Source organism: Gopherus flavomarginatus, chromosome 5, assembly GCF_025201925.1.
Source record: "Gopherus flavomarginatus isolate rGopFla2 chromosome 5, rGopFla2.mat.asm, whole genome shotgun sequence".
Taxonomy (NCBI): Eukaryota; Metazoa; Chordata; order Testudines; family Testudinidae; genus Gopherus; species Gopherus flavomarginatus.
The window spans coordinates 95967557-95980942 of record NC_066621.1 but is presented as its reverse complement, the minus strand read 5'-3'; the positions used below and the strand labels follow the sequence as shown (position 1 = coordinate 95980942).

At 39.6% G+C, this 13386-nt stretch overlaps 1 protein-coding gene across 2 annotated transcripts in view; it reads left to right on the top strand.

Moving 5' to 3' along the window:
- Nucleotides 1-7358, top strand: part of SNAP23 (synaptosome associated protein 23) — a 42823-nt gene extending 35465 nt beyond the window's left edge. For both annotated transcript variants that reach the window (XM_050954975.1, XM_050954976.1), the window contains exon 8: nt 5769-7358. In XM_050954975.1, coding sequence (XP_050810932.1) covers nt 5769-5834 — 66 coding nt within the window. In that variant the 3' untranslated portion in view covers nt 5835-7358. The remainder of the gene's footprint in view (nt 1-5768) is intronic.
- The last annotated feature ends 6028 nt before the right edge of the window (nt 7359-13386 follow it).

Sequence of the window (13386 nt, the reverse complement as noted above, 5' to 3'; positions counted from 1 at the left end):
CTGTTACCGTAGGGGAGTTCTAATTGGAGAACGTATAAAGGAGGTCTTTGTTGCCACTTAATGACTAGAAAAACTTCTTTGAATTGCTTAAACGTATCTATAGCTCTCTAAAAAAGTATTACACTCTGCTAACAATAATTTTATATTATGTTTCATTCTGACAGATAAAGATTAATTGATCACCTAATTAAAAATTAATGATTGCATATTACAAGTGATAATGACCTAATTACAGTTATGTGCCAACTGAATATAGTCCTGCCCAGTAATATCTATATTTGGTGTGTTTTTTGGCATCTAGAAAAGTTCTCTTAACTCCTAATAACCACTCGGATTAGAAGAAAATTAAAACAAAAATAATCCATTTTGCTCATAATGGTTTCAGCTTTGAGAAATTGGCCCTTTTTAAAAAACAAAAAAACCCACCACAATTCTGCAATCACTAAAAATGTTTTCATTTCTTGAAAAGCTATGCTGGTTAAGAAAGGAAGTGGAAAGCAGTACTAATACTATGTATATATTACATGCATTCAGAATGGGAGGAATTGAGGGCGAGCACTAAAAAGTAGCAATAGTGAAATGGCTACAATAAGGACATTTGTTAAATATCAGGAACAAGACTGGTTAATTTGATAGTGACTTCATCCCATATTAGCCTTTCATGATTTTATCCAGTAAAAATCTAGACAACTGCAGCATAATTAAATGTCAGTCAACGCTATTTTATGGACAACTAATAGATCTCAATCACTTCTTAAATGATTATAAATTTGTTTGACAAAGGTAACTGACATAATATACTTAGATTTTTGTAGGGCATTTGACTCGTTCAATATGACAGTCTATTTAAAACAAATTAGTGCTATATGTAATTAATGTAGTGCACATAAAGTGCATTAAAAAGTGACTGATTTATATCTCAAAATAATTATAAATGGGAAATATCCTCCAGTGAGGGTGTATCTAGTTCTGTTCCCACAAGGATCTATTCTTGACCCATTGCTATTTGATATCTTTATCAATGAGCTGGGAAAAACAAAATTATTGCTGGTGAAATGGAAATGACAGGTCAGCTCTACAGAGTGATCTGTGTTGCACAGTAAACTAGATTTACTTGAACATGCATTTTAATATAGCTAAATACAAGGTCACAATCTAAGAATCAAGAACATAGGTCATACTTAAGAGACGGGAGACTGTATTTTGGAAGACAGTGACTCAAAAGGACTATAAATCCTACACAACTGAATGTGAGCTATTGGTGTATTGTGGTGGCTGAGAGCATGTGACTTTTGAATGCAGAAGGTGGGGAATTATAGTAGTGTGGGAGCACCATTATAGTTAATGTTGTGTCATGACATCTGTTTAAAGGTTGACCTTTCTAAATCCTCTAAAATCAACATGCATAATCAAATTTCTTTGAAATTTTGGCATGCCTCAAGAGGATGCAGGTTATGGTTAGTAACCCAAATTTTGGAGTAATTTGAGCCAGAGGTTCTGGTTATATAATCCCAAGCCTCCAAAAGAATTACCATTTAAAAAAAGTTTCTAAGTGGGTTTGTTTGCCCAGAGTTAGATATCAAACTGTTGATGTGATACAGGTCAAAACGGTCTCAATCTGTCAAGTTTTACCCAAGATGATGCATGCCACTTACTGAATGTTTGGAGGACCCAAACTGAGAACAGTATTAAAGACTATACCTCTCCCCCACCCCCCACATACTGTGCATGTGCCAATACAAAGAAATGGGTAGAGGGGTTTCCATCCCTGCCCCCTATTTTATGTGCTTTAAACTCAACTCTTGTAAGTGCTCTAAAATTCCAACAGTTCAGATTGCTCTGACATTTAGTGTGCTTCATGGGGATGTTGGGTGGTGTTAATGATCCAAATTTGGGGTCCCTTAGCCAAGAGAAATGGGCCCCCCAAAAGTTTCCTTTTGCTGCTTTCTATTAAGCTGAGAGATACTAATGACAGGTCTGTGATTTCATCCACATTCAGATTGGAGGGCAAGTTCACAGCCATCAATTAGCAGAACTAAGGATAAGTTATCTCAGAACCCTCCATCTAAGACAAAAGGAGTTTTGGACTATGGGGCTGGAGGTTGCTGCAATTTGGAGTCATGGGTGGTAGTTTTATTTTGGGAGAATGTAATCAAAGCCTTTTGGGGGGTGGGATTAGATTTGCAAATATATCTTGAGGAGGCATGAGGGGGCAGAGGAGTGGGGCAATATAGGGAGAGGTGTTTGGGGCTGCAGCAAGGGAGGCAAGGGAAGTTGGGGGCTCATGTAAGGGAACATATAGGCGTATGGCCCCTGCCCTGTACCACAGTGCTGCCAGTGCACTCCAACCTTCTGGGACCCCAACACTTCCATTGTAACCTAGTTCTCCTTCACTCCAGGCACTGTATGTGAGTCAGGTTATAGGAGGGGGCAATTAACTTCAATAAAAACATTTGTATACCAGGGAGTGAAGATTTCGGGGAGATGTGTTCCCTGTTTACAGAGGGGAGGCCTAGGCACAGTAGTGGGGAAGGGGCCACGGTGGAGCAGAGCGAACACATTGAATGGATCACAGGCATGGCTTCAGAGATGTTTCAAAGCAGGGCTGTGGGAAGATAAGGACAGCTAGCTCAGTATGCAAATTTATATATCATAAGTACAACTGCCTAAATAACAACTAACTCCTAGTATCTCTTCCTGTTCAAAAAACTAGAAAACTCAGTGGTAAAAAACTATGCTAACACAGTTACGGTGGTGGTATGTCATCCCCTTGCAGAATGAGTTCAGCAAAACTCAAACTTCTGAAAACTAGGAAATGCACAGTTCATTGCCCCAATCCACTGTCCCCTAATGCTCCCCCCCCAAAAAAAAATCTGCATATCTGATTTCCCCCACAAAGGAAATGTGACCTTAACTCTTCAGCAATGATCCACTATGCCCAGTTAACGAACACACCTTTACTCTGCCAAACATGCCATTGCTAAAACGTACAAATTCTTCACTTCCTTTTACAACCCCTTCACTCATCCACAGGATTCCATCTAATGCTATTAAAGGACAAAATGGTGCCTGGTGGTGGGTGGGGAGTTGCCCACATAACCTTCCCTCTGCCCTCTTTTGAGTAATGCCTCACTATTCACATACTCACACTGGCCCTTGGCACTATAAGATTCAGGAGGTTTCTAGTGTACATTCACACACTTAGACAACTCCTCAGAACAAATACCACGTGTTTAAGAATCACTTCACAGGCTTTTACAACTCCCTTATGCTTACTCACAGGATACCATCTCATTTTCATTTAAGCATCATTAAAGCATTAGAATCTTTTCAGATTCCACCTCGCTGCTGACAATCTCCTTTATAATAAAAGCCCTATGCTCTGCTACTGACAACGTGCACAATTCTGCATAGAAATAATGAAGCATATTGCATCCTGAACATGTATCTCTTCCCTGTCTTCACACATGAGGGTACAAAACCTAGATATCTTATCACAGTCACAGCTCTGTCACGTACTTCAGAGTATTCCACAGATCTTGCAAACACACCTCTGTGAAGCAGAGTTAAGTACTGCCTTGACAATTCAGTACAGCTATGCCTGACACTGACCACATTCATTTTACATGGAGTGCATGTAGATAGTAAATACTTAGACTGCTCTCATGTCCAGACTCACTGCTAACACCCTTTATAATAACTCCTGTACCCTGGTAATTATAATGTAGACTATTCCGCGCTGAAATGATACATACATACTGGATCCTGAAGGTACATATGCAGCTCTTCCTTTTACTTAGACATGTCAGAGGGTGCAAAAAGAGATCTCCTCTTATAATCAAGGCTTTGCCACACACCTCAAAGTAAACCACATATAGCCTCGTATCACAAACACACTTTTACCAAGCAGGCCTTCACCATTTAGTGTAGGTACATTGACTGCACTTGGAGAATATGCAAATAATTCCCATTGGCTACTGCTAGCTTGAGGGAAACTGAGAGAAGGTGATGTGAGTAACTTTTTTTCCTTTTTATCCTTTAATAGTGTTAGATGGGATCTTCTGGGTGAGAGTGAATGGGTTGTAAAAGGAGGTGAAGAAGAGCTTCCACCCTTCAGCAGCTGTGAGGTTGGCAGAGTAAAGATGTGTGATAACAGGGCATATTGGGGCATTGCCATGCAACCTTTACTCTGTCCTCTGTCAGCAATCTTAACTGTGCATTTCCTGGTTTTCAGAAGTTTGAGTTTTGCTCAACTCAGTGGTATGTTATCCCATTGCAGAACACGAAGCAACCTTACCTCTGCATTAACATAGGTTTTTTGCTATTGAATATACAGTAGAATGGTAGTGTTGCCAATGTATATGGCTTTATTTAGACTGTTACTAGAATACTGTACCGTCCAATTCTTATACCCGCACTTTTAAAAGATTGTAGACAAATTGGAAAATGTGCAGAAAAGAACTAAAAGAATGATTCGAGGTCTGGAAAACCTGCGTTACCAGCCTAAAGAAAATCAACCTATTTTAGCAGAGAGGAGGTTAACAGGTGACTTGACCAGTCTGTAAGTCTCTACAGGGGGACAGCGTTCTGACAGTAAAATACTTTTTAATCTGGTGGACAAAGACATAAGATTAAATGTCTAGAAACTCAGCCTAGACAAAATTGGACTAGAAATAAAGTACAAATTTTTAATAGTGAGGATAATTAACCATTGGAATTGCTTATCTAAAGGTGTAGTGCAGTCTCCAGAGTTTTTTTTTTAAACCAAGATTGGATGTCTGTCTAAAAGATGCCTTGGCTCAACTAGACACTATGGGCTTAATGTTGAAATTACTGGGTCAGGTTCTGTGGCCTGTGTTATGCAAGTCAGACTAGATGATCATAATGGTCCATTCTTGCCTCAAAATCTATGGAGCTTTGATCTTTCCTTGAGAGAGCTAAGAACACTGCCAATCGCCTGATGGAATTGGCTGATTCTTGATGCGTTTAATTATAGGTGTTTGCAATCTTACCGTAATTTTTTTGCCAAGGCCATATTGTTATGACAACAGTACAGTCAAAAGACTCATGGGAGTCTGTTTTATACAAAATACCTTACCAGTTCTTTCCTTAGTGTTTTTAGATTAATTATTATCAGTTGGCAGTGCATCCTTCTGCTCATTTTGCATAAATGGTGAATGGCTTAATTTCTCCTATATTCTAAGGTCTGAGTACTGTGGTATATATTTTTAATGTTGAGAAGTTGTGCCACAGGAGCTTTGAGGATTACCATTTTCTATGGAAGAAATTAAGTAGGGGGAAAAAATCCTATTTTTGTTTTGGTGGTGGATTCTCCTCCACATCCTCAAATCTCTTCCCTTAATTCCTCCAGTTCATTGAAGCCAGTCATTTTATTTATTGAGTTGCCTTGTGGGGCTTGCTAGAGAAATTCGACTTCTTCCCTCTGATCATTCTGCCTTTGCAAAACTACCAGCCCCTGCTGAGCCAATCGGTAAGAGCTCTAGTTTTGCTCCTACCTATCCCAATGGTAGCATCTTGTACTTCTGTAGTCAAGTCCACAAAGAAATTTTGACATTTTTTACTTTTTTTTTAAACCAAGCTTTTGTACTTTTGGACAATTTAAGGATTATACCCACATGTATAAAAACTTTCCTTAAGATATGTATTAGATAAATTTTAACATTAGACTAAAAATGTTTTTGTTAAAGCTTTCTTAGTATCTAGTCTTCAGTCACCTGCAATTCTAACACATGCTTTTCCTTTTTCAGGCGGATACCAACAGAGATCGTATTGAGCAAGCCAATGTCCGAGCCAAGAAACTCATTGATAGTTAATGAGTTTTCTGCCATTGTCCAATGTCTTTCTCCAGCTGCAAGTCGTCATTTTCATATCTGTGAAATTTTCTGTATTTCAAAACAGGGTAGCGGAGTCGGGAAGCGAGTGCAGCAGGTTGCTTTTTATAGTACTTCCTTTTCTTATCCTTGTGTGAAGATTTTGCTTTGACTCCATCAGAGCAACAACATAGCTCCTAATCATCTGCCCTACCTTCTTAAACCTGCTCAGGGCTTAGAAAATTCTCAAAGTTGTAAAACTTTCTCTTATTCTCCCTCACAACACAAAGTGTTCTATTTAAAATGGAATAAACAGGGTGGTATAATTTTGGGTTCATAGTTGTAAAGTCTCCTCTCCAACCTTTCCACAAGTTTTTGGGTTTTTTAATTACTTCACTTAGAGTTGTGCATTCTCACTAAAATAGGAACTTGGCGATGCTTATTACTTGTATTTCTTAGTTCAGCAGGATAACCATGGTTTTACGGACACTTAGTTTAATTTCCAGTCCATATATAAACTACCAAATTTAAGAAGTTCTGGCCTACTTGTGGTTGAGGACTTTAAAACGTACACACTGTAATTTGAAGGAAATGGGAGGGGAACATATGCATTTTCGTTCTTTGAATGTGACATGATGTTGATGTAGAGACCACGGTTAACAGATTATGCTGCATTTTGTGTTAATTCTTTATTGTATATAATTGATTTTAAACACAATGCACCTATTTTACTGTTGAACAGAAGAAAATAACTCTGTTCCCATATTTATGCAATGGAAAAGATTTTATATCGAGCTTCTAAATATTTCCTTTAAAAGTAGGCTCAACAAAGCTTTAGATAAAAATGTAAGATTAATTGAAAACTTAAGTCTCCAGGAAAACATCAGACAAACTCTGAATCTGACCACCTATAGTAAGCATGCAAATAAATGTCCCATCTGGGTTCCATGTCAAATTCACCTCTGTCAATTCTCCCTGGAATTTGTGCCTTTCTCTGCTGCAGCACCACAAATCTCACCGAGTTCTGTTCCCCCACAGTGTGTTAGGGGCAATTTTTAAAACCTCTGAATGGATATTAAAATAATGAATGAGGGAGAACAAATTTCTTCACACTTAAGTACAGTTTTCTTGGTCTTTTAGTTTTTAAACCATGTATACATCATAATTCACCCTCTATTCTGTATGATACTTCTGAACTATGCATGTGCTACTTTCCCACCTAATCTTAATTTAAATTAAGATATATACCTGATAGCTGCTGTCCACTTATTCAAAAAGTTATATTTTATCAAGTTAAATTTTTGCTTGGCAACATGTCACAATGAGTAGAACATTCTGAAATACCACCTTGCTATAACGAATGCTTTATATGAAGGAACTATATCTGTTCCTCCCTTCTTACCCTGTTCTGGGAATAAGATGCTTGCTCTCTTTACTATAATAAATCAGTTTATGGATTGGACTTCAGAATCTGCAATGTAAAATGTTCCAAATCCAAGATATCTGTGGTGGTAATGCTGAGGTTCCCAATCAGCTAGAGTCCAAACAAAATCATTCACAGGGAAAATAGATGTGGATTCATGTTTTGTCTTCCAATAAATGTAGCCAATCTTATTCTCAAGATTCTAATTTGAGAGGTGGAGTGAAATAGTTATGAGTTTTCTGTAGGTTGAAAGGGAAAGTGATAATTTTCAAATAACATAAGCTGTGATATTTGAATGTTAGTTTGGAATCCCCTCCTCCCCCAATGATTTAGTTGAGGAATGACCAAATTAATCACATTCAAGCTTATTTATTCTTTGCAGGGTAGTTGTCCAACATTCTTTTTTTTTTTTGTAGAAAATCCTGGGGCAGAGGGATAGGACTATAACCTGCAAAGATTTAGATGAGTAATTTGGTAATTCCTTAAATGATGGGAGTGCAACACCACTACGCATCCCAGTTATCAGTGCACTCAAGGGGCTACTATAAATGAATTCTGACTATGACAAAGAAAAGGGAGGACTGCTATATACAAGAAGCAGAAAGCCAGGTCAAATTTTATGGAAAATCTAGTATGAATAAGGCTTAAGTGAAACAATCTTTTGTGGATGATGGAAATTTCTCTGGGGCTGACTGTTGTCCTCTGTGGCTTCCAAAACAACTAGAAGGAAAGTGGATTTTTAATAAAATTAACTGTATGTTAATCCTATTAGTAGCTAAGGACACACCCACCCACCATTTGTGGTGCCATTGCCTACTGGTACAATAAAATCCCCAGCATGTGAAACTTAAGGGATTACAGTACCCAATAAGACTTTCTTGTACCAACTTAAGAGGCTTATTTGAAAGAACCTTTTGTATAGAGCATGCCTTTTGCTTCTTTTTTGAACTTAAAGGTAGTGATCTACTGCTGGGAATGGAAGACTTAAACTGTTCCACTTATAACATTGCAGAACTCATCTGCTGTAATTCCTTGGAACACTTTTTTTTTCCCCCTCCCTTTCATTATTACAACATTTTACCTCATGTCTGATTTCCCCAAGCTATTATAACAGCTACTAGGTACATTGGCTAAGAGGATGCTGCATTGAGTACATGGAAGATTAATATCACAGCTTAAAATTGTGCCCTGCATGACACTATTCATGTTTATGTAGCTTATCTGGGATTCACCTACAACTCTTGTGTGCCAATGTGACATAGCACTGGGATATAGCTTGGTTATTAGCTGAATACTAACATTTGTTTTATAATGGACGCAGATCTGGTCCTTGAGGGAGTCAGTGCCTTAATGTTCCAGAGCAAACTGCACAGCAATACTGTCTTTTGGCATTTCCTGTTAGAAGCATTTATCCTATCACACATCATACTTGTTCATTGTACTTGCTGGACAGAATAAACAATTTATATGCATTTTTCTCACAGCAAATCTGATTCTTAATGGCATTAAAAATGAAGATTATTTCAATTGTTGCTTTTAGTCACTGTTAAACTTACGTATTGTGTATGAACAAATATAGAATTCTATAACTCAGTATAGTTTGTTTACTATTAAGTACTTGCCATTAATTAATATTGTTTTAACCTATACACAGTCCAATCTCCTGCCTTTGGACAATTTGACAGAACTAAGTAGTTACCACTAAGTTTCCACTTCCTGCAATTTTAACCTTTCATCTTACTTGGAGGTCCCAGCACTGAAAAGTGGAGAACTCAAGTGGTGGGAGCAGGTTCAGAAAATGTTCCTTTTTAAATAGTTCTCCATTCATTCCCTGGCATACTCCTTACCTAAAGTGTTGTATAAAGTTGTAACTAGTAGCAAGCAGTTGTGTATGTGAAGTGTTTCCACCTTTCTTTCCATCCTCTCAAAGCTGATGTTGAAAGATCCAGCTTTCTCTGTCATAGGATGACAAAGCAAAAGCAGTAGTACTGAACTTTCTTTTTAAAATTTTTGCCAAATCGAAGTTCTGGTGATGAAAAATGTCCACCAACTCACCTCAATCCAGTCGAAGTGCACTCTAAGGATTTACCCTTTTTTCCTATACTCCACCACCTTTAAACACCACTCTATTATACAAAGCCTGGCCTGTGAGCTGACTGTCTGCATAGCCTGACTTGTTGTGCTATCAAAAGTACTCCAGTTTTTGTTCTGGATCTGCCACAACAAAATTCTAATTTGTGAAGTGCCTTTTATAAAAATAGTATCTGCAAATACAGCTGGGGAGAGAAATTAAGAGGCTTGATAAAGGAGATAAAAGGTGGTAGATAATTGTAGATCAGATGGCAACAGCTTTGAGATGGGAGAAAGACCGACAGTAAGGGTGGATAAGAATAATTTTAAGTATGTAAATTACTCCTATAGAAGAGTAATACACTAAACCAGGGATCAGCAACCTTTTGAGAAATGGTGTGCCAAGTCCTCATTAATTTAAGGTTTCACATGCCAGACTGGCAGCAGAGGCGGCAGCTGGAACCCCAGACCAGCAGTGGGCTGAGCAGCTCATCCTGCTGGACTGGGGTTCTGTAATCCATGCTGGGACCCCACTGGCAGCAGTGTGCCACTAAAAATCAGCCAACGTGCTGCAGGTTGCCAACCCCTGCACTAGATTAATGTAGTCTTCCTACTTGTCTATAAAATGACTGCTGTTGTTTCATCATTTCATCTTTTGTCTTCTGACATTACCAGTAAATGCCAGTTGTGGCTTGTAATGTGGACATGTGGCCAATAGGTACTATACTTTGAAGCTGCCAGCCTCATTTTACATATGCAGTTAGTTGCAGTCAATACTAATTTAGGCTGAATTGGAAGATGCAACATTTAACCACCAGGCTGCTTATGTGGGTACAGGTGAGGGGGGAAAACAGGTGCACAAGAATTGGAAGGAACTGTGAGGCATCGTATAGACAGGAATACAGAGAAAAGGACAAGTGAACTATGTCTTAAAGGGGTGAGTGGAAAGAGTGTATAAAGAAAATACAAGGTGACTGCTGAGGCATATACAGATTACATTTGTTAGTGTACTCAAATGTGGTATGTATCCTGTACCTCGAATCTTAGTGTTAGTAGAAGCAAGGTATATTAATACAAGGATATACATTATAGAATAAGGCTAGCGCTGCTGACCAGTTCAAAGTGACAGACGTGAAATAGCTCCTCTCTGACTTGCATGCCTTTTCGCTGTTTTGCCTTTGGTCTGACAAGTGGTTGGTTGTCCTGCAGGAGGCAAAGGAGGCTGTTTTATGTCATCTAATGGAGCTACTCCCATCGTGATCAGAATTAATGGTGACCCTGAGGATGTGGGATCTCCTCAAAGACGTTTTCACTGTTTTATTTACCTGATGATCCCTTGCATGCTATTTTCCTTTAAACTGCTTTATAAACCTGATGTAATTCTGTTTAGTGTTATGTGACAGTGACCCATTGCAAAGGGAAAGTTACACTAGAAGTGCTAATTCAGGCTGGAAGGCAAGTCAAATTGTCCACTGCAGAGGCTGAGGTTTTTTTCTAATTTCTGAAAAAGGTTCCCCCAAAACACTGGCTATCAGCTGCCATTCACCTATTGAAGGAGGTCACACTTTCTACAAAAGATAACGGGCACAGTTCCCATCTAAGATAAACAAAACACTTTCCTGCTGCATATGCCAGAGAAAAGCACTATTCAGGGAAGAATGTCCTAAACAAATAGAAATGGGAGTAGTGTGTGGACTTTGCTATAGCTGAGGGAAAAGGAAGAAAGGAATCTACACCCTCACCCCCCCCTTTTTTTTTTCTTGCTCATCCAGTAAAGCCACCCGCAACTTAAAGTGGTGAATAAGTACACCACCAAAAATGTAATAAGCTTGCCCATGTGCAAGCAATAAACAATGGAGGACTGTTGCTGCTTTAATATGGACTATTTGTGTGGGAGAAAGTGGAAGATTGTGTCTGTGCTCCATACAGCAGTACCTAGGGAACAGCTTCATAGGATTGGTGTCAAGTATCAGAGGGGTAGCTGTGTTAGTCTAGATCTGTAAAAGCGGCAAAGAATCCTGTGGCACCTTATTGACTAACAGACATTTTGGAGCATGAGCTTTCGTCGGTGACCCACTTCGTCGGATGAGGCATGCATCCGACGAAGTGGACATTTACCCACAAAAGCTCATGCTCCAAAATGTCTGTTAGTCAATAAGGTGCCACAGGATTCTTCGCTGCTTTTATAAGACTGGTGGTCTGTACTGCTTGAAGTATAGTGTAGCATAGACCATTCATTGGTGCTTCTGCTGTTCCTCAGCTGTTACTTAAACAAGCTATCAATTTTTTGTTCAGGTTAGAGAGGGCAAGAGTATATTTTGTTCCTACAGGTCTGCTTTTAAAAGGCAGTACTGTACTTAGTTCATTGGCCCCATTATATTGTCTAGCTTCTGGATGCCAAAATCTGAAATATTGTTGCAGGTACTGTTGCCTTCAACAGGCTACTGTTTGATAGAGGGTGCTGCCACTAGACAAGCTTCAGCCTAGTAGTACATACTGAAGACTCAAACAACCTGCATATTTAAACTACCCACCCTTTCAAGGGCTGAACTCCTGTACTAACCTTTCCACATGGGAGAATTTACATGTGTGTTCCATTCCCATCAAGCAACATGATGGTGGACTCCTTTTAAAATTACATGACAGTGGAGTATTTTAGAACTAGATAAATTACTAAGTGGAAGACACTCACTCACTCACATAATAGTCCTTATCTACCTGTGCTTTACAAAAAGTAGGCCTGGTCTACACTACAGGATATGGGCAGCAGGTATCAAAGTGGGGGAGGCTGTGCCTCCCAAACAGCCAGGTGTAGCCCTGCCCATGCTCTGCCCCCAGACCTCCCCTCCTGCTTAGCAGCTCCAGTCTCCCTGTAGTTGGGGCTAGCTTGGACTGTGCAGCTCACCCTCCCCGTGCTCTAGGGCTGGAGAGGCTGTAGTTGTGCTGCCTGCCCTCCTGTTGCTCCAGGGATAGGGGGCAGTGTGGGGCTAGAGGCACTAGCCATGGTGGGGACACAGCTTCCCCCAGCTTGTGGTTCACACAGCACACATGCTATGGGGCTAGGTCAACTTAAGTTATGCAACTCCAGCTACATTAGTATCTCTCCTGTCAACTTACCTTACACTTCTCATTCCAGTGGAGTACTGGAGTCAATGGGAGAGCAATCTGTGGTTGACTTAGCAGCTCTTCACTAGACCCTAAAACAACCCCTGGTGGATTAATTGGCACAGTGTGGATCCCCAGTAAGTGTAGACATACTTAGTGTTTAGCTTCTTGAGATATAGGTAAAATTCAGTACGCACTTGAAGGATATGAAATTAATAATTATCTATGTACTTTCAAACTTCTAGAATGTTTCTTGAATGAACTGAGCTCATGTTTAAAAGGGTGTCATCAGGAGGAGGGAGAAAACTTGTTCACCTTAGCCTCCAATGATAGAACAAGCAATGGGCTTAAACTGCAGCAAGGGAGATTTAGATTGGACAGTAGGAAAAAGTTTCTAACTGTCAGGGTGGTTAAACACTGGAATAGATTGCCAAGGGAAGTTGTGGAATCTCCATCTCTGGAGATATTTAAGAGTAGGTTAGATAAATGTCTTTTAGGGATGGTCTAGACAGTATTTGGTCCTGCCATGAGGGCAGGGGACTGGACTCGATGACCTCTCGAGGTCCCTTCCAGTCCTAGAGTCTATGAGTCTATGTTTAAGGACAGCTAGTACTTCAACTGTGCAAATGAAGGTACTGCTCTGTCCCTAGAGCCACCACCCACATAGAGGCAGTGGATTTCAGTGAAGAAGATTAAAAACCAAATCAAGTCCAACATGGAAGAAATTGTCCCTCAAAAAGCAACTGTTCCCACATGCTGGGATTTTCCAGAGCAAAGCAGTCCTGAAGAACTTAAGTATGTGCAGAGCTCTTCAAGCTATGGCTGTTATTGTGAGTTCAGCCAGATAGTTCCTTGCCTGTCTGACATTGCTTTAGGCACACATTGTATATACCACACTAGCATTCTTGTAGAGAAAGTTAAATGCCAGTCTGCTCAACATTTCTCTTTACTTTTCAA